The sequence below is a fragment of the Pongo pygmaeus genome, chromosome X (assembly GCF_028885625.2).
Source record: "Pongo pygmaeus isolate AG05252 chromosome X, NHGRI_mPonPyg2-v2.0_pri, whole genome shotgun sequence".
Taxonomy (NCBI): domain Eukaryota; kingdom Metazoa; phylum Chordata; class Mammalia; order Primates; family Hominidae; genus Pongo; species Pongo pygmaeus.
The window spans coordinates 36,803,443-36,826,527 of NC_072396.2; the positions used below are offsets into that span (position 1 = coordinate 36,803,443).

The 23,085-nt window shown below is 35.0% G+C and overlaps 1 protein-coding gene across 1 annotated transcript in view; it reads left to right on the forward strand.

Annotated features, from left to right (window-relative positions):
• The window catches only part of CFAP47 (cilia and flagella associated protein 47), a 458,984-nt gene that overhangs the window by 137,495 nt on the left and 298,404 nt on the right, over positions 1–23,085 (forward strand). The window contains exons 27-29 of the mRNA XM_054473062.2: positions 13,526–13,626; positions 19,733–19,879; positions 21,048–21,273. Of these exons, the coding sequence (XP_054329037.1) occupies positions 13,526–13,626; positions 19,733–19,879; positions 21,048–21,273 (474 nt within the window). The remainder of the gene's footprint in view (positions 1–13,525; positions 13,627–19,732; positions 19,880–21,047; positions 21,274–23,085) is intronic.

Consider the following 23,085-nt stretch of genomic DNA (forward strand, 5'->3'; position numbering starts at 1 on the left):
GTATTTCTTCATACAGTATGAAAATGGACTAATACAGTGTCATTAACAGCAAAGCTGATATTAAAGTGTCTGCTCTATGAATTTATTGGCACACAAACTCCTGGAAAGTACCTGATTTAGTTGTCCACTCAAAGCTAATAAAAATTGATTGTTTTCCTAATCATGGATGAGGTATAGCATAGTAGAATGATTGACCTTTTCTTAAAAATTACTAACCACATTCTTGCTTAATTTTGCAAGTTGCCACATTTAAGGAACTGGATTATATGTATCCTCTGCCTTTAAAACAGGTACAATAAAAATTTTGCACATAAAGATAAATTAATGCATTTATAAGTGTTTTAAATAATAAAAATTATAATTCTTACATTTTTCACTGAGGTTTTAATTAATCAATACATTCAAACTTTAGAGATGAAACTCATAGAACTTGTTGCAAATGTACTTAACATTTTTCTGATGAGAAATATATTTTTAAATAGGCAGGTCTGTTGTTTAAAACTGAGAATATACAGCTTTAATTATATTAGCTCTTTTCCTCTATTCAGTAGCATTTTATCAACCATGTTATGGGTTTATAAATACTTTTGCTGCATAATAAAGCTACTTATTCTTACTCTCATTGACAATCACTTAAATGGAAATTATACTATTTTTAGAAAGCATTCAATACAATTAGAAAGAATTGAGGAATAATGAAGGTAATTCTAAGTATTGTTCTGCTCAGTGCATAATTTGGCATTTGGGTAGAGTGCGCTTGGCACCATTGGGTCAGTCCCTAGTACTTTAAAATGTATATTTAGCATGCCTCTTTCAGATACCTTCTTGTTTTTGAATGGATAGGAAACTGCATCACATAAAGGAGACTAGCAGAGAATGAATCAGATCCAGAGTCAAATCAGTTTGAAAGCACTTATTCACTCAAGATGGCAATGCTACCTTAGGAACTGTAGCATAAATTAATACCTGCTTTTTATGTGCCTTTTTGGGATATTTGATATTGGATATTTAAAATAAGTATGTAGATATATTTGAATATATATTTAAATTAAGGCTTATAATAAGCAAGTAATGTGAGTCGCGTACCTCTGAGGGATACTACCAGGTAGCTACAGGCAACTTTTGAGGTACTCAAAGCTCTCCTTATGGATTAAGAAGAATTACTAAGGATAAATTCATCTTTTGGAGACTCCATTCTTAATGCAAACCATTTACAATGGTCCATCTCAAATTTTAGCATCATGGCAACAAAAGGCAGGCAATGGGAAATCTTAGTATCCATTTAATTGTTCATAACTGAAGTCAGTATTGTAATATTACCTCAAAACATTATTTGTCATGGTTTGGGGGGATGAGTTATGCATAATACCATACACTTGTCCACCTTCCTTAGTGTTGTGTGTGTAGATAGAATAAGCAGTGAGGAAGGGAGTAGAGTTCACATGAGACCGCTCTGTGTTCTGATATAATCATCTGCTCGTGTTCTTTGTCCTAGTCCTGTGAAAAGCTGTTTGTAATGGCACCTTCATCCTACAAAGAGCATTATTTTCATGGTTAATCTATTCAAACAAACCATAGTCTCTATTACAAGGTAGAATGTTTCATTTATATTTAACAAAAAATATAATACTGGTATGTCATAATACACTATAAACATACGATGTTCATAACTAGAAGTTATTCATCATTTACTTGTAGCAAAATGGTGGAGTTTAAAATTTGCATAGAAATGCAAAAGCTGAGAAACTGTCAAGGTAATATTTACCACATCTTCCCAGATTATTAAAATTATAGTACTTTTAACACCAGGTAGCAGAATAAAAGAGTTAACCACAGATGTAGTTTTTCTAATATCCTTCTTTTTCTTTTCTCTAACCCCATCCTCTTTGGGATCTGTAAAGTTGGTTGGAGAACCTCTGCCTTGCTTAGAGACTTTTCATTTTAAAGGAAATTCCAATGTCTTGTCCTCTTTATCTCCCTTACTGGTTGTGAGCACCTTCCTGATTTCTGTTCTTCACAGAACTCCTAGAAGGTGGATGCCCATGCAGTCAACTGCTACCTTAGGACTTCCTAGTACAGCCCTCTCCATCTCATCTTCCTCAGGCCTACCCCCACTGTGGCTACCCAGTTTCTCACCTATTTGTAAATCTGAACTGATTACTCAATAAATTACCTAGCCATTAGTTATCCATAAGTTTTGCTGTCTGTAATTTGGGCATTTCATATTAGATAGGTGATATTTAAATGCATGTTTTATGCTTACAAAGGGTGTTATTAGAAATCAAAATGCATTTACTTTTCTTCATGTTAAAAAGAAAAGAATAATGTGTACAGTTAGATTAAATATTTTTTCTGTTTAAAAATTTCTGTTCAACTTAAAACCAACTTTATTATTTCAATTCTTCATTTAAATATTTTATTAAATGTATTGAATAGTTTTCTCTTAATGTCCTTAATTTTATGTAATTTAATTATTTAAATCTGTTTAACATTTACCTTTATCCTGAACATTTTTAGTTTTTTCAACCAAATAGAAACCAATATAAAAAATGCTTTTGTAATATGGTTTTCAGAATTTCAGCAGACTTAAAATTCATCATTTTAATGCTTGAAAGTTATTTAAAGATGAATATTATTATAAAGAATCTTAGATAACTCATTCAAGCTCTTACTATTTTTTCTCTTTTTTTTGAGACAGAGTCTCGCTCTGTTGTCCAGGCTGGAGTGCAGTGGTGTGATCTTGGCTCACTGCAAGTTCAGCCTCCCGGGTTCACGCCATTCTCCTGCCTCAGCTTCCCGAGTACTGGGACTACAGGCGCCCGCCACCACGCCCAGCTAATTTTTTGTATTTTTAGTAGAGACGGGGTTTCACCGTGTTAGCCAAGATGGTCTCGATCTCCTGACCTCGTGATCCACCCGCCTCAGCCTCCCAAAGTGCTGGGATTACAGGCGTGAGCTACCGCGCCCAGCCAGCTCTTACTATTTTTTCTTAATTTAACACCATGTAGACATGGTCAGTTTATTTATTTATTTTTCTTCAATTTTTATTTTAATTTCAGGGGTACATATGCAGGATGCACAGGCTTGTTACATAGATAAATGTGTGCCGTGGTGGTTTGCTACACAGATCAACTCATTACATAGGTATTAAGCCCAGCATCCATTAGCTATTCCTGAAGCCTTCCCTCCCCCTGCTTCCCACTGACAGGCCCCAGTGTGTGTTGTTCCCTAGCATGTGTCCATGTGTTCCCATCATTCAGTTCCCACTTATAAGTGAGAACATGTGTTTGTTGCTTGGTTTTCTGTTCCTGCATTAGTTTGCTGAGCATAACGGCTTCCAGCTCCATCCATGTCCCTGCAAAGGATATGATCTCCTTCCTTTTTGTGGCTGCATAGTATTCCATGGTGTATATGTATCCCATTTTCTTTATCCAGTCTATTGTTGATGGGCATTTGAGTTGATTCCGTGTCTTTGCTATTGTGAATAGTGCTGCAGTGAACATACATGTGCATATGTCTTTATAACAGAATGATTTATATTCCTTTGGGTATATACCCAGTAATGAGATTGCTGCATCAAATGGTATTTCTGCTTCTAGATCTTTGAGGAATCACCACAATGGTTAAATTAATTTACATTTCCATCAACAGTGTAAAAGTACTCCTTTTTCTCCACACCCTTGCCAGCATCTGTTGTTTCTTGACTTTTTAATAATCGCCATTCTGACTGGCGTGAGATGGTATCTCATTGCAGTTTTGATTTGCATTTCTCTAATGACCAGTGATGTTGAGCTTTTTTTTTTCATGTTTGTTGGCTGCATGAATGTCTTCTTTTGAGAAGTGTCTGTTTATGTCCTTTGCCCATTTTTTAATGGGGTTGTTTTTTTCTTGTAGATTTCTTTAAGTTCCTTGTACACTCTGGATATTAGTACTTTGTCAGATGGACAGACTGCAGAATTTTTTCTGCCATTCTGTAGGTTGTCTGCTCATTCTTATGATAGTTTATTTTCAAGCTCTTACTTCGAAAATAAAAGTATCATCTACTTGCATTGTGGTGGTTCCTACTGGACGAAACCATAACTTTAAAAACCATAATGCGTCATCTTGGTAATTAGGTATCCTAACAGTATGTATAAAAAAAGAGTGATATGTGACATATACAACATGGGTTGACTAATGAATAAGAATTGGCTATGAGCAAAATTGACCAAGAAGGGCATTTCATATTTATACTCGATAGAATTTCAAGTAATGCCTGAAGAAGCTGTGCTTTACAAAGGGCTTCGCAGACTTACAAGGATATGAAATCCTCAAGTGGCTACTCAGTCTCTCCTCACTTAAGGAAGGCTGCTCAAATGGTGTACTGACCAGCGTGTATCTCTCTGTCCTAAAACACACCAAAAGCACCAAGTGTGTGGGGTTAGCAAATGATATAACTTGCTATAATGGATGATCACAACAACTGTTAGATTTTTATGATTTGGAAATTAGGATAAAAATGAGTTGATTAGTTTGAAATATGTGGAACTGAACTTTCCAGATGCCTTTTCATGTTAGCACTTGGTGCTTAGCTATGTGGAATGCTATCAGCTACCTGCCTCCTTTTGTCAGTTCCTACAGGATCTTTCTCAGCTGAAGAGTGCCACCTTGACTAAGGTGACACCCTACCAGGCAAGTCTGCCTCTTTTAACTGATTAAGGCATGTTTAGAGGACTACACATTTCAGCCTGATACCAGAAACTTTGAAAGGCAATCCAGAGCTCCCAGCCTGGTTGAACAAGTCCTCACTGGGCTTGCATAGCTGTTCTACTTCATTCTGTTTTTCATTTGGTTCCATCTCCATTTCTTACATGTGTTACTCCCTAATAATCCTCTTAAACTCCAAACTGTCTGTTTCTAGAAAACTCAACCTATGACAATTAGGGATTGAATGTTATACATGTAGGATCCCCACTGATGTCTAAAGTAGTTTTTTTTTCCAGTAGCTCAAATGTATCACAGATGAGGATGTCAATTTCTCCATCCATCCATACACTCATATTGCAGTCTTTTTTACATGCTGTATGCTTATCTTTGCATTTAAGAGGCTAGACATAATGAGTAAGATATTTATGTGCAAGGTAATTATGACAAAGGGCAGAAGTAAAGAGACCAGTGAATAAGCTATTCCAGGTTGATGCTGTGCAAATGTGCAGAATTAGAGTGGTGGTTGTTAGAATGAAAATGAAACTGTGAATGGGAAAGAAGAAGTGATTTTGATGGAATAAATATTAGGACATGGTGATTGATAGCAAGTCAAACATCAACAACCCTGTGAAATAAAAGAAAATAATAAGGCAGCATATATACATGTCAATTTTGTGCTACACCTTCACAAATCAGTCTTCATAGCTGACTCGTTTGTTTTGTGTAATTGAATATTTATTAACTTTTGTTAAAAAATACCCTATATTCTACTAAAAATATAGACCTTGCAATGATTGGTAAAACTGCAAACCTTCTAAGTCAATTTATTGAAATGGGCATGCAAATTCATTATGTTTTATAATTTTTTTAATGCCCCTCTCTCCTCCCATCCTTACCCTCTATTATTCTCTTGGCAACTGTTTTCCTCAGGCTTATTACAATTTAAACGTTTTGTTTCCCAATTACTAAATCTGGAAGCAAATGTTAGCCCCATAATCTTAATAGTATTCTATGTAACCATGAGAGTCAGTCTCCAACAGCACTAACCTAAGCTTTTGTAGCCAGAACATGGGTGTTTATGACCTTTTCTAGTAGTTTTCTGGGCATGGTACTTTCCTATGACTACTGGATAAGTGTATATAAAGAAGCATCAATGGCAGGAAGTTGGATTTAATTCTTCCATGCTGAAATGCAAATAGTACTTCAGAATTCTACTTTAAGGCTTGAAGTGACATCTGACTTCCATGAACATTAAATGATTTTTATTTCAGTCTTGCATAAACTAATGAAATATTAGCATGATTTATTTTATACTACATTCAAACTGAAGAGCTGTGATTTCATTCTTTTCAATTCCTGCATGCTTTTTAAGCTCAAACCATTTGCTAGCCACTCTACATGAAGATACTTACATTTTATTACCTGTTTTTTGAGAAAACATATCACCAAACATTACTATAAATTCAGATAAACTCTAAAGTAAAATGTAATTGTATTACCTCTTAGAGTATATAATGACGTTTGTAAAATCATTTTAAAAGACGTGTTAAAAATTATTTATCAAACTGACTGTTTTGCAAGTACACCCTCAGCTGCTTTGTAAGAGTCTGCAGCCTAGAAATTGGGAACCATTTTCATAGATTACAGAAACAGTATTTTTACCATTCCGAGTCTGTTACTAATAATGCGGTTATATTTTGGATGGATTTTATTGACCTCTCATTTGAAAGGAACAATACAACACAATATGTGAACTTTATTTTTATTAAGTTCACACATCTTTCTATTATTGCCCTTATATCCAATGGGGACATTATAAAAGAGATCATCTAACTCTGGAATAATCAATGAGATAAAAGAGTATTTTATGCTGTGTTGAATATATTGTAGTTCCTAATTGATTTATTTTGCCCTTCCCTTTTGAACCATTTTCTTATTGCTGGGAGTCCCCAGCTGAGGCACTCACCCATATGCAATCATATTCCCTTTGAAAGTGATGTCAGATCGTCACCTAACTTCCTAATTTCCTGTGGTCATTTCATCATGTCTTAGTTGATCTCTAATAGCTGAGCCCTTGCTTAAATGTTAATAGCTAATCTTCAAGCTACTAATTTATAATCAACAAATATTCTTTTGGATTGTACTGCTCTAACTAATGAGAATACATATTTCATGGTAGGAATTCAGACCATTGGCCAGACAGTTGGGAAAATAATTTTAACAAGTATTTCTATCAGAGGAAGTTTCACATTACACGGAGTTGATGTCCTTCAACTTTTAAGGCCAGTTCTGACCTTGTTTTTGTGTTATTCTTTGTTTATAAAAAATTAGAATCGAGCCGTTTCAAAGTATAACTATTCCTTTTTAATTAATTATATATGTCCTGAAATCTCCTAAGAGATAAGGAAAAGAGCCTGTAAAAGGCATGGTTTGGATAGATCATTCTTGTCTTATAAAGTCAATAAAGTGCACTACACTATTCTTGGAATGAAAATGACAATGATCTTACTGTTTTGTGTGAGTTCATATCATCATGTCGGAGTTTTAGTGTTTGGTTCCATCAGGCTGCAAATATTAAGCCATATAGTGTATGTAATAGCTAGTGCCTATGCTCTAAGTTCTGTGAAATTAACCTTCAAGTAGATAAGCATGCAAACAGCAGAACAGCTAATGATTAGAAATAATTTTTTTTTGTTAGGCATTGCTGTACTTATTGCATTACAGGTCAAGGCGTGATATTTAGCAGTTCTACTCTTTGAGGTAAAGACACAGCCATTTAATATGTTAATCTCTTTCTGATTAAAGTTTAGATTCCTTCTGTGTATTTTTAGAATATAATACATGTATATGCCTTCATAAAAATACAAACATAAGGTTTATACATTAATAATGTGTATATCTATGCATACACACTAATAAGTTTGCTATGATTTGGATATGGTTTGTTTGGCCCTGTCAAATCTTATGTTGAAATTTTATCCCCAGTATTGGAGATGGGGCCTAATGCGAATTGTTTAGGTCATGGAGGGTGGTTTCCTCATGAATGGCTAGGTGCTGTCCTTCAGGTAATGATTGAGTTCTTGCTCTGTTAGTACCCAGGATAGTTCCCATGTGAGCTGATTCTTAAAAGGAGCCTAGCACCTCACTCCTCCCTCTCTTCCTTCCTCTCTCATCGTATGATCTGTACACACTGGCTCTCCTTTGCCTTTCACCATGAATGGAAGGAGCCTGAGGCCCTCACCAGAAGCATATACTGTTTCCATGCTTTTTGTACACCCTGCAGAACCACGAGCCATATAAATCTCTTTATAAATTACCTAACCTCAGGTGTTTCTTATAGAAACGCAAACAGACTAAGACAATGTCCATGTATTTCTGTGCATGTGTGTGTGTGTGTGTGTGAACATATATATATATATATATATATATAGATACATAAAATATAATTTTTCTAAGTATAAACATTTTAGAAGTGATACATTTTACTTTTTGCCCCAATTCCTTCCTGGAAACTTCATTTGAAACTGCATTATATATCTGTTATATTTTCTCATAAAATCACTGAATTACAAATAAAGCATATACTGATGTATATTGATTGATGTTAACACAATTTAAAATTGTGAAAATAGACCCTAAAGAGAGATTTTGAAATTTCAAAAATGTTTTACATGAATTATAGCATCATTTCCAGAGAAAAAGGCATACTACCAATGAGATGGTTCATGTGAAAAGAATTAATATACACTTATAGAATTGCTAAATGAACATATATTTCTATATTTGATGACTATCTATGGATCTCTCATGTGATCTGAAGAAGAATTCTCTTCCTTTATCTTACTCTGCTGTGGTAGAAATCAATGGAAGACATTCATATGTGAAACATACTTCCTTGGACTTAGGGGGATTTAGAACCTAAAGTCTATTTTAGGGCACGAAATTGGTTCATAGCACATATTTTCTAGAATTATTAATGTTTATAAATAACAGTTTCTTGATGGGCTACAGATAACATATTATGGGTTATTGCAATGCCCAGAAGAGCAGCTATAACTTTACTCCCTTCCTCCTCCTCATTCAAGTTAGAGACACTGAAAAACAAGTAAGTGACAATCACATTATAATAAAAAGTATGTCCAGTCTGTTTTTATCTGTTAGAAATAAATAAATAAATCCAGACTTTGTGATATGGTTTGGATTAGTGTCTCTGCCCAAATCTCATGTGGAATTGTAAGCCCCAATATTGGAGGAGGGGCCCTGTAGGAGGTAATTGGATCAAGGGGGTGGATTTCCCCCTTGCTGTTCTCTCGGTAGTGAGTTCTCACAAGATCTGGTTGTTTAAAAGTGTGCAGCATCTCCCACTGCCCTCTCTTCCTCCTTCTCTGGCCATGTAAGACATGCCTGCTTCCTCTTCACCTTCTGCCATGACTGTAAGTTTCCTGAGGCCTCCCCAGGCATGCCTTCCTGTACAGCGTGCAGAACTGTGAGTCTATTAAACCTTTTTCTTTATAAATTGCCCAGCCTCAGGTAGTTCTTTATAGCAATACGAGAATACACTTCGTAACTCTATTACTGATTAACAACATGACATATGATGTCCTCACTTGTGATCAAGAGATTCTTGTGTCTGGCAACATAATTAATGAGCTCTACTCATACTCAATGAGCTCTATGTATGTTATAAATGTACATAAGAGCACCAGAATTCAAATTCTTTTGTCCCATCAATTGACTTAATTGACATGAAGTAATAGCTATAGCAAGCGTTAGGTATTTAAGACACATATCAATGGATTTTTGTGCATGTGAGTAAAGTTACATATGAAATATTTTGCTGATGGTTATTGAAATTGAGAAATTGTGAATAGGTATGGATAAACCACATCAGAATGGTTGCTCAAGGAAGTTTGTTTTGTGTAATAAATTTCCCTGAAGGAAATATAGTCATCTGAATTTATTCCATTGGTTTTAAGTCTTTACCTAAATGCTATATGAATTCTGTAAGCACCTGTTTTTTATGGTGATGGGAGTGGTCATTGGTGGTTTCACAATTTAAAGCATGTTCAAAACACCAACCCAGCATCTTTTCCTCTCCTTCACCTGTTGTTCACTTTATTCAAACTTATATACAGAAATATGGTTCATTAATCAAAAGCAATGTTACCATAACTTCTTCTTTTAACCCTTTGTAGCCACTGCCAGTGTTACCAACATATAATTTTTTTTTCTAGCTGCTTTGCAGAAAAAAGTTTAGTCAGATAACCATAGTAAGACTAGAGAGACATGTTTCTATAAACCTGGAGGCTTTCTTGCTCTGTCCATTTCTCTGTGAATTAAAATCATGCTCAATAAGATTGCTTTTAGAATGTAAGATCTGCCTTGAAATAGTATAGATGGGAGCAGAACTTTAGTAAAGATGATGAATATAATATCAAAATATTTTTTATGATGTTGACATATGTTTGACATGCCATCACAGTATTTTGTGTGCTAGTGGGAAGTGCTAAAATATTATAAATACAAGGCAAAATATTATAAATACAAGGCTAGTTATCACTGAAATTTAAGATGAAGCTTCAAAGCTTTATTCCTAAAAATTGCTCAGACAACCATAAAATCTCTCAGCCTCACTAATGATGTGGAAAGAATTAGTGATGTGTGATTAGAGTATTAATTATTCACTAGCTAATGACCAGAGAGATGAATTGTGAGACTTTTCACACCTTATTTAATGAATTGTATGTGGTCATCATACCATTCAATATCAAAATATGAAAGACTGGTGAGGAAAAGGACGTACACATCGTCTCCACATTTCATCCACAGAATACTTACTAATTTCCAAAAGAGAAATTTCCAGCATAGGAAAATCCGTAGAGACAGATTAGTTGTTTTCAGGGGCTAGGGGTAGGGTGGAGTTGCAGATAGAGAGTGACTGTTAAGCGGTAGAGAGTTTCATTTAAGGACAATGAAAATTTTCTAAAGTTAGATAATGGCGATGGTTGCCCAACTCTGTGATTGTATTTTAAAAAAACACTGAATTGTACATCTTTAAAAGATGAATTTTATGATATGTAAATTACATGTCTAATGCTGCTGTAAAAAGAAATGAAGACATCTGGTGGACATCACCATAACCAAATGACCAAACACAGTATTACTTATAACAGGAAACACGGCCAAAAATAGTACAAGCCCATTTACATTTTCATTAACATTCACATCATATCTTCGACCCTCTTATTGCCAGGAATATTCATTCTGATTTTTACCCAGTAGAACTATTTTAAATCACACATGCCTGAGGTAGCTATTTAAATCTTATAATGGAATTGAAGCTCGTAATATCAAAGGGCCTTTTCATCTCATTGTTACTGTAATACCGAGTATTTTTTAGAGCAATTCCTCTGTCAGTAACCATTTGTGTCTGTATGCATTGGCATAGGGAATTCATAAATATTACCATTGTCCCCTGATGAAGTAACACAAATTGCTCTATTTCCCCAGAAATATTTTTATTAAAATGTAGGCTATTGGTACTACCAACTGTATGTCCTTTTTTCTGTTTTAATATATTTTTAATAGTAATATCAATGAGTGAAGTGTCCATAGTTCTATGCCATATTACTTGTATAATTTCTATATTATATGCTCTATGAAAAGAATGTAGTCAAGTCAGTTTTGTATATGTTGGCTATTTTTTACCATGAGGAACATCTGAAATCAAATGTTATTTTCTGCAAACTAGGTTTGTAAGAGAAACTAATAAACATTATACTTATTTCCACTTCATTCTTGGAATAAAATTTATTTTCAGAATTATTTTCCTTAATTCTTTACCATTTTAGAAATATTTCAAGTGATAGTGTTTTTTTGGTTTGTTCATTTGGTAGTTGTCTTAGGGAGCTTTGTCCACAAGCTCACTTTTAGATGATGATTCATGAGTCTGTGCATTAAGGAAATGTTCCCCCTCAAAAAACAAGTAATGGGGTAAGAGAAGTAGAACAGGGAATTGATCACTCCAAATAAATGTGACATTTAAATCAAAATCTCAACAGCAACCTAATCCTGTAGGTTTCTCCAGAACTGAAATGACATCACAATTTTTGTTGTAATTGGGGTGATGGAGCTGAGATTTGAAACTTCCACACCCACAGGTGTTGGCTATGGGCCTGCCCCAGGGTACATCACAGGGGATATGAGTATAAGGGCAGAGCATCCACAGAATTTATTACAGTGGTCTTTTTTTCCTTCTGTAGTCATAGTTAAAACAAAAAATAATATTTCTTATTCTATGTGGTAGTGATGATGGTGCCTCTATGTAAACTATGTTATTTAATCTAAAATTATTGGTTAAATATAGATAATTGGCTAATGAAATTTTGATTGATCACTATGTTTAGCACAAGTGCACAATTTGTAGAAGTACTGATTTATGCTATCAAGGAAATTTAAATTTAAGAATGATATCATATGGTAAAAATTACATATAGATATGAAATGTAATCCTGAATAAGGCCATCTGCTATGTGTGCTTAGGATCCATAGAAAAGAAAGATAATATTCATATTTGTTAACCAAGATGATGTTGAGTGTGTGTATTTTACATAAAATGTTAATACATATCAATGTATAAAGAGAAAAATGTAGTTCCTTTCTTACTGGAAAATATTGTATGCAGAACTGAGGTGGAAATCATTCAATTGCATGTAATATATGTTTACCATTAATTTACTTGATAACTCATTATATTTCAGCTATGAACATTTTTCACTTTCATCCTATTCTGTATTTACTTACAGTTACTTGCATTAAAACGTGGGATTTTGGCATTTTACCTCAGCTAGTGACCATAAAGTACTAGTAGATGATAGATGGCTGATTCAACAGTGATATTTTCTTGGTATGCTATAATGCAGATCTGAAATTAATAAGGCAGTATTAAAGTGATATAGATATAAAATATAGCCCTTCTATTAAAAAATTCAGTTGCACAAGAATAGAATTGTCATATAAGATAGACAGCCCAAATATAGTTTAAGAGTGTTTTGTGGTTGGTAAACATAAGACAATTTCACAATGCTTTCATAAAATAGAGTATGCAGGTTATAGAAGGTAATAGTACTCTGTACTTGTTGAATAACTTTTGCAGTATATATTGCTTTCAGTCCTCAGACACATTTAAAGAAGGACAAACACAAAACAAAAGGTTATCTAAATAAATGAGACTGATAAATAAGAGATTTGGAGGCCTGGCAGTAGAAAGAATCCTCGAATGTTCTAAATTTCTGAAATCTGAAGATAAACCTTAGAGAAAAAATAATGACTGTATTTAAATATTTGAAGAACTGTAATGGGGTTCAGATTGTAGGTTTTCTTCTATGTTGCGCTGGAACAGAACTTCTGAAGTTACAGCTCTCCAGATATAAAATGGGCTGCTTCTGTGTTGTGAATGTCATCTGGTAGTGTCTCCCTAATAGTGTCATTCAAGGCTACATACCATTTGTCAGGGACTCCATAGAAGAATGGAGTAAATTAACTATGAGACACCTTCAACTCTAAACTTTCCTGAATCTGTGTGTTGGACCTGCACAGTTACAAGCTGTGTTCTGTAGCACACTTGACAGTGAAATTTATAATATCTGTTAAAGTCTTTAAAAGTAAAAATTTTAAAAATCATTAACATTGAGTAGATGGTTAAAAAAACAAAGTAAGTAGAAAGTAAAAATGAATAAATCATGTCTTCATCATTAAGGGCATCTGGGATACTTAAATGCATTGCATTTACTGCATCTGAAATTTTTATTGTATTGAAATGCAATGTTTTCACTTTCAGGTTTTCACTTCCAGTTACTGCAACAGCAGAAAACTGCATTCTTACTATTTACCCATATATGGCAATTCATCTGGATAAGCAAAACATTATTTTAAAGAATGGTAAGCTACATATGACTTATTTATCCCTAACTCTCACTGTGTAGGTTCTTGACCAACATCTAGAAATAAAGTGAATTTAAAATTATCAATTGTTTATTAAACAGCTGCCTCTGGTAGGAACTGTGCTTGTCATTGAGAGTAGAATCTGTATATCTCTTAATTCCAAAAGCTGACGATCTAGTTTGAATAGAATGATTTGGGCAAAAGACAATAGAGCAAAAACATGCAGGTGTGACAGGAGGTGTAAGGCAGTAAATGTAGGTACAGGACCATAATGCTATGCCCTTTATTCTGTAGCAGTGGGAACCTTCTGTCATTTTTTGAGTATCAGTGTTTAGAAAGGGAACAATTCTTGGGATGTGTGATGAATTAAAGTGGGACAAAGTGTGGTCATTAGACCAGTCTGGAATTGCTGCAGGGGAAATTGTGAGAGAAGCTAAGAATACTAAACAAGCTAGTGAGCAGGGAGAAATATGAAAGGCAAGATACAGGTGAGTACATTAGAGAAAGGAGGGAGAGTGGGTAACAAAAAAAAATCCCATCTGTGTAGATCGTCAAGGTCTTAATGTTCAGTGCTGAATTAGAGGTCTTTTGTTTGTTTTTAACCAGTTTTCTCATATTCTTCACTTGTTTCTTCAAATATTTACAACTCTGATGAAACATATTTAGTCTTATTCTACCTTAATTTCAGAGGATGACTCTTTTTTCTTACTATTCAGAAGAAATAGAGGCCATTAAGCAGTACCACTCTGAACTTCCAAATACCCTCTTGGATTGGAACTGGATGGTGACAAGCAAGTCACAAGCATGTATCGTGACTCTTTTTACTGGTCACAAAGCTGGGAGCCAGGGCTCTCTCTTCCCTTAACTCATTCCTTTATCTGAATCCCTTTACCCAGGTAGCTTTCTCAATCAAGTAACCTTGCTTATCTTTTCATTTCTGTCTCCCTCTTAGCTGCTTTGAGTGAGCATCTAGGAAGACAGTAGAAAGGAGAAAGGAGACTATATTTTCTCAGTGGCCAGCAGGCTCATTCCCAAAGAGCAAAAAGGGTAGCTTCAAGCCATGCATTCCTTATTAATTCTTTCCAAATCTAACAGTAAAATAAATCACTCAACTTCCCAGGGAGAGGGAGAAAAGCAGCAGAGGAAATTAAACAATTAGAATACTTCAGCTGCCTTTAACAGGAAAAAATTTCAGGGGTGAGGAAGAAGAATTTATCCATTATGCTGCCATTACTAAACTACTGAGCACAGCTAGGACTTGACTATTCTCTTTCTCCATCTTCAAACTTTCTCTGGGTTTCCACATACCATACTTCTTTTGGTCTCCTTTAACCTCTCTGACTGTTCCTTCTGAGCATCTTTCATAGATTCCTCCCTCTTCCTCTATCTGTACTTTTAAATTGTTTGTGTCAATAGGAATTCTGACCCCTCTCTTCTTCCTTCCATGACTTCAGCTATAATCCACGGGCTATACCTCTAGCCTTGTTTCCTCTCAGAGATTCAGGAATTCGGAATTCAACTGTCTTCTGGATACCATTCATTGTATTCCCATAGGCACCCCTAAAACAACATAACCCAAACTGAAGTCGTCTCTCTGACATTTTTTTCTCCATATACCCCATCTCTATGTTTGTACCTATAGTCCATACAGGTGCCAAATCCGGAAACCTGAGTGCCATCATTGGCAATGTCTTCTCTCTCACACTCCACTTCCAGTCAACCAATTCCTGTCCCTTTTGCTGCCTAAACATTTATCAAATCCATTCACTTTTCTCCCTCTCCACTGCCACTACAAACATTCAAGCTGCCATAATACCTTTCCAGGATTGTTGCAGGGGTTTCTAAACTGTTCTCCTTCCTCCTACAATGGTCTCCCCTTTCACATAGCTACCCTCACACAATGGCCACGGTGATTTTTTTTTTTTTTTTTTTGAGACAGAGTCTCTCTCTGTCGCCTAGGCTGGAGTGCAGTGGCATGATCTTGGCTCACTGCAAGCTCCGCCTCCCGGGTTCACGCCATTCTCCTGCCTCAGCCTCCCTAGCAGCTGGGACTACAGGTGCCCGCCACCACGGCCGGCTAATCTTTTTCTATTTTTAGTAGAGACGGGGTTTCACCGTGGTCTTGATCTCCTGACCTCGTGATCCGCCCACCTCGGCCTCCCAAAGTGCTGGGATTACAGGCGTGAGTCACTGGGCCCGGCCGCCACGGTGATATTTACAGACTGAAAATTCATTCTTTAATTCCCAGCTATAAAATCTTTCCATAGAATATTATTGCTAGGTGGATGAAGCCTACAAGACCACACATGTTAGCAAGTGGCTTAGTTGTCATTTCTGGACATTTTTCCCTTTATGCTCAAGCCACATTAATCTTCTGCAAGTTCTTTGAGCATCTTGATCTTTACTGATATTCTTTCTTGTGACTGGAGCATTTTACCCATGACACCGTACACAGTTATAGAAGATCCCTCCCTCTGCATGCAAAAATTATGTGCTTCTCTGGTGTATCCTCATAACTCTGTGCAATTCTTCTGTCATAGCCCTTACTACATTTTGACTTAACCTGCCTATTATCAATGTCTTTTTCTAAATGTTGCTATCTATAAAGTCTGTGAGAGTAGGAATCACCTCTCTCTTTTTCACCCTTGTGTCCATAGTGCCTCACACAGTGTTTAGCAGGTAAAAGGTATTTATTCAGTATTGTAAAATGGATTACTTGAATCATAAACCGTCAGGAAGGCATCTTTTAGCTATATATTTTCATAAAAGAATGGGTTATATGTGAAATAGCATATTCTGAACACCAAAAAATTATTTTAAAGCAATTTATGGAATAATGCAGTTGGCAGAGTAGAGATATATAGGGAGAGATAGATATCTCAACATTTTAACACACGTTGTCAAAATTTAAAGATTTTTTTTTTTTTTTTTTTTTTTTGGCCGGATGCGGTGGCTCACGCCTGTAATCCCAGCACTTTTGGAGGCTGAAGCAGGCAGATCACAAGGTCAAGAGATAGAGACCATCCTGGCCAACATGGTGAAACCCTGTCTCTACTAAAAATACAAAAATTAGCTGGGCATGGTGGCACGTGCCTGTAATCCGAGCTACTCGGGAGGCTGAGGCAGGAGAATCACTTGAACCCAGGAGGCAGAGGTTGCAGTGAGCCAAGATCATGCCACTGCACTCCAGCCTGGCGACAGAGTGAGACTCCTCAATTAAAAAAAAAAAAAAAGAAAAAAGATTTTTTTTGACTAATATTGACATAATATTTTTATATTCTACTGTACTTCCAGGGGGAGGATTTCAGATTATACAACATAATAGTTATGAAGAGTCACACAAACTGGATGATGGCAATTCTCATTTGTGTTCTGACCACACTATTATGCCATATGATTTTATCTTTTATTCTCAAATCTTCAAATTTACCATCTTTTATTAAGCAAAATGTGCATGACAGAACAGTAACAGAATACTGATAATATCTGTTTTACGTATTTAAAAGGGCTTTTGTGAGGACCCATGGACTCAAATACATAGAAATTATTGTTATTAATAATATTTCATTATTATTGCTATTATCGCTGTGGTTGTGATTGCTTTATCATTTTTATATGCTTTATAATTTACTTCCAGAAAATAATGATTAATTACTGGGCAATAAATAATATTGTTATCTCTTTAAAATAAATAAATGAATAAAATCTTGTTGTTAGATTATTAAGCATAAAGTCTATGTGTTAAAATAATGCATCCATTTGGGGAAATATTTCAAAAGAAAGAAATTATAATTCTTAAATATCCTAAAACATCCTTAGAAATATGTATAGTAATAATTTCTAATATATATTTAATGCTTAGTAGGTATATGGTGCTCTGCTAAGTGCCTTATATTTGTCCTTTAAATTAGTCCTCCCAGAAGTTCTGAGTTAGATGCCCTTATATATCTCACTTTACAAATTAAAAATCTGAATATGTAGAGACGGTGAGCAGCTTATCCCAGGGAATTCTAGTGAAATTTGAGGCCTCAGATCCCTCACACTTTGGTAGTGTGTGCTAGGGTATGATGTGATCAATAAAGGTAAAATCTTAAAATATATCAGGTATATCTAAAAGTAAAGCAGTATGATTATTTTAGTATAGTTCATCTGCAAAATTCTTTTAAAAAGTGAATTATTGAGTTTAGTTGAAAGTGTATAGATGTGGCTTTGCATTCCACTAGGAACTTTTTATCATTTAATGGTAAGTTAAAAACATTTAGCATAATGCATCTACCACAAATAATTTTATCATCGAGTTCTCTGAGGCTCACTTCTATGAAGTCTATAGTGGTGTAGCATTCTGGAAATAATGCACACCTATTGACTACAGAGTCTCAGGCAAATTCTAAATGACTCTGTTATGAAAGAGTGCAAGAAACTTAGCATATAATAGCTCATTTATATTTGTTATTGCCTTTAATGTAATCTTCACAACAAACTCATGAACTCAGAAACTTTGGTCTCATTTTATGGATAAATACATGTTTTAAATAATTTGTATAACACACTCACAGTTTAACTGTGAGTAGGAGTAGGCGTGCCAGGTTTTCAAATCAGATTTTTCTAACTGCAGGGTCTATGCTTTTTCGACAGAATTAGACTGAGTTAGGAGCTGGGACTTGACACCAGGGTGGGGCTTGGACGCTTGGACAATGGACCATATGGAGGACTAGCTAAAACAGAGTGCGGGGAAAATTAGCTTTCTTTTTCTTTTATCCTTTTTTTTTTTTTTTTGAAACAGGGTCTCCCTCTGTCTCCCAAGCTGGAATGCAGTGGCACAATCTCAGCTCACCTCCACCTCCTGGGTTCAAGCGATTCTCATGCCTCAGCCTCCCAAGTAGCTGGGACTATAGGCATGCGCCACCACACCTGGCTAATTTTTGTATTTTTACTAGAGATGGGGTTTCACCATGTTGGCCAGGCTGGTCTTGAACTCCTGACCGCAGGTGATCCGCCCGCCTTGGCCTCCCAAAGTGCTAGGATTATAGGCGTGAGCCACCTCACCTGGCTGCAAAATCAGCTTTCAATCAGACATGCCTACCAGTGTGCCATGTCAATTTACCATTGCCATGGCAACATTTGGGAGTTACCACCCCTTTACATGGCAACGATCCAAGGATTACTACCCTTTCCCTAGAAATTTCTACATAAACCACCCCTTAATCTGCATGCAATTAAAAATGGGAATAAATATGACTGCAAAACTGCCCTGAGCTGCTACCCTCTGCCTAGGGGTAGCCCTGCTCTCCAAGGGCAGTCATGGAGCTGTAATATTGCTGGAGGTGTAACACTGCCTCTTCAATTAAGCTGTTTACTTCTACCTCTGGCTTGCCCTTGAATTCTTTCCTGGGCAAAGCCAAGAACCCTTGCAGGCTAAGGTCCACTCTGGGGCCCACCTGTCCTGCATCAAGACTATGAATATATGTAAATTGCATGTGTATTTTGAGGCTTGGCCTTAGGTCACACCTACTGGCTTTTCTTGGCCAGCACTGCCTTTGGTTGGATTCAGATTTACACTGTGGCAGACCCTTATATACATATATAGCAATTGTAACTGAAATCAAGACTGAAATCTGTACAAAAATGGTATCAGTTCATAACCAAGCTGTGATATTATTACAGAGAGTTAACTAGGAAGAAATTAGTTTTTCTGGTGACTCTTTTCCTGTATCTTATTTTCAACTGCGTATGTAATAATTTCATGTATTTGGGTGTAGAAACATTTAAAATATTTTCATATTCTTTTTTACGCTAAAGTTGAACATTGTTCATTCTCTAATAACTTTGATTATTAGAGAATAATAATCAAACCATAACAATTGCCTTACCAAAACAATTCATTCAGTTTAGAAAATTGTATCAACTTTTATCTTTTTCCTATTTGACATCTTATTTGATGTACAGTGGGTGTTTAGACTTTTTTTTTACTTTGTCATAGATAGATGGATACATAGATAGATAGATACATCAATAGATAATAGATAAACTCAGGTTAAATAATGGTATAAAGAAATACGTGAATGCATGTTTTGCTTACTGTGATCCAATGTGTCATTTGTAGATAAGGATGAATATCTTAAGAAGACTAGAGACAGTGTTTTGCCTCCCTACCAGGATGCTAAATCACCCTCTCCTGCTTCAATTAAAAAGACATACACCACTAGCAAATTCAACGATGCTGAACCTGCAAAGGGAAACTTATTTATTGGTATGTAGCAAATATATAGTGTACTTCCCAAAATTAGTCCATGGCATGATCTCCTTAATATCATTTAATTTAAAAGTTAGGTTTTTACAAATAACAAGAAATTCATGAAGAAAATTGGGAATTTGTCATTAATTTTAAATGGATCATCTGTTTGGAGAGTTGTCTTCAAGGGTCAATAGTAGAGATTCTCTAATGTTCTTGGTTCACAGCACTCTTACTGTTTCAGTATTTACTTTTCCGAATGCCAAAATGTAGCACATAGTTCCATTTATTAAATGCATTGGGACAAAAATGTAAGAATAGTACTTATGTGCTGTCTAATAGATGTTGCAGTAATATTTAACAAAAATGTTAATACCTGTGGAGCCTCCGTAAATTTACTGTGACATCCCAAGCACTCTCTGTGTACAGTTTGGGAACTGCAGAACTAAGGACTTGTCTCTTCATTATCTAACTGACTGTAGCCAAGGCTTCCTGTCTTAGAAAGAGGTCAGCACAGATAAATATGTGAGTTTCACAGCATTATTTACCACTAACTGTTCAAATATTTATTTCTCTGGATGTAGGTAATATTGAACATTTTTCTTTTTATTGAATGGACCAAACCAAATTAAATAATATGAGGTTTTTAGTGAGTGTGTGATTGTGCCATTATATAGCCAGATATTTTTGGAAAAAAAAGATGAAATCATTTTATATTCTTGAAAATTACTTTAACTTGAAAATGCTTTGTTTTATTAAAGTACTTGATTTGGATAGAAAGTCATTTGGGATCTAAACCAATATTGTGTTTGTATAATTTTTTCAGATGAGATTAAATTTTTTCTAATACATAATGCTGAAGATTGTCAATACATTTTACTAATGTAATAAAAAATGAAAGATTCCACTTCAGGGAATATTTTCACATACCATTATGGCAAGAAGAAAATGTAACTTTTATGTATTGAAATCCAGCTATTGTTAAAACGTTTCTCTTAGGTACTTAAAAGTAAATGTATTTCCATTGTTTACTTTAAGATACAGTAAATTGACTCAGAATTTCTTTGAGAGCATAGAATAATTTGTAGAATGGGTTCTATTAGTCTGCATATAAATGACAATAACTGACAGAATATTTGACTCCTGGTCAAGTAGACCTTTTTTAACAAACTAATTTGAATTTTAGGAGTAGAAGTACTGCCTGAAAATTTGCACTTGGATGAAAGTGAAACATCAAAGGAAGATGATGGATCTATGGAAAAGGAAAAATATGAACAATTCCTTTCTCTTGAAGAAGGAACAAAGGCACACTACTTTTTTGAGAAGGTTGTAAATGCAGCACAGACCTGGTTCAGTCTCTTTGGCTGGCCTGAAGGACCCCATTCTTTTTCTATTCCAGAGACTATAAGAAGGTGAGAGTCCCATGTTTCTCTAAATTCCTTGCTTCGTATCACATCATAAAATATAATCTATTGATTGAGATTATTTTAAGTGAAATACAATATGAAATAATTTATTCTAGACTGATATATTATGAAGCATCTCATAATTTATTGTTGTTATTGCAAGAAGAGTAAAATGATGCAAACACAAATTTTTTAGTTTAATGTCATCTTTAATTTCTTTTAAATATCTGATAATTTTAGGCAAGCACTGAACATCTCTGAACCTCACCTTCCTCATCTGTGATATGAGGAAGGTTATACTATGAGTAGGAAAGCCCTTTTAATATTAGCCCTAGATCGAGATTATAGCCAGGTAGACAGGTAATGGTATTAATGAACAAGGAGGGCTCACTTTTCTTTGACTTGATTTCCTCTTTTACAGTGCATTTACTTCCCTTCTTTCATGTGTTGTTTTATTACTCAGTATGTCTAAAATAGTTCAACTGTTTTGGTTATATCAAGTGACTTAATTCTGTTGTTAATTTAAACAGGAGTTTAGGCCTGTTACTGGTTATAATGTTGTTGGTGTGATACGTTCTCAGAGCTTTTCTACCTGCTTCCTCAGCAATGAGGTAACTTGCTGCAACCATGGCAGGGAGTACAGTACTCATATCTATAGTGGACTATGGGCTATTTGTAGAATTTCTGCTCTATATTTGAGTGACCTAGGTAAAACTAAGGCTACAGTTTTCCTATATGTTACCTTTTTCAGGTTTTTTAATTAATAGGACAAACCTAGCTTCATGGAATGAATTGGCTAATATTTCATTTTTGTCCCTGCTGTGAGAAAACTAATGCAATAGATACCCTGAAAATTTATAATTTTCATCATAAAATCATTTGTTATTGAAACATTTTTTGGAATGTTTGTGCATCTTCTTTCTTGAACCTGAAGATAGAGATTGTCAGAAATGCTTTTTGTTGATGTGTACCTTGGGTAATTTCACTCTTTAGAAACACCACTTCACAGCAATAAGGAAAATAAGGCCCAGTTCATTTGTTGATTGCTGAGATATATATAAGTAGAATAGCAGAAGACATATAAATTATTTGAGGGGATTTCCTATTTATTGATAATTCTTAGTCTGTTTTCTTTTTTATAAGGCTATGAAAATTTTATTAAGTTATATTTTGTCTTTTACAATAACTTTTCTTCATAAACATATTTTGGGATCTAGTTAATGAATTAGATGACTTATGGAGTTTTTTCAAATTTTTGAACAAATTGCAATCATTTATAATTATAGGGTACACAGCATTAATATGGTATATATATGTACAGTGTGGAATAATTAAATCAAGATAATGAACATATTCATCATCTTAAGTATTTATCATTTATTTCTCTTGTATAATTGCAACGTTGTGTCATTTGACCAACATCTCTCGGGTCCCTCAACCTTCAGCCTCTGATGACCACCATTTCACTCTCAGCTTCAATGAATTCAACTTTTTTAGATAAAATGTATGAGTGAGATCATGTAATATTCATCTTTCTATGCCTGGCTTATTTCACTTAGCATAATGTCCTTCAGGTTCATCCATGTTGTCAAAAACTACTGGATTTCACTCTTTTTTAAGGCTGAGGAGTGTTACATTTTCTTTATCCATTCATCTGTTGATTGACACTTAGGTTGATTCCATATGTTGGCTATTGTGAATAATGCTGTAATAAATCTGGGAGTGATTATATCGTTTCAATGTACTGATTTCATTTACTTTGAATAGATACCCAGTATTGGGATAGGTGGATCATGTGGTAGCTTTATTTTAATGTTT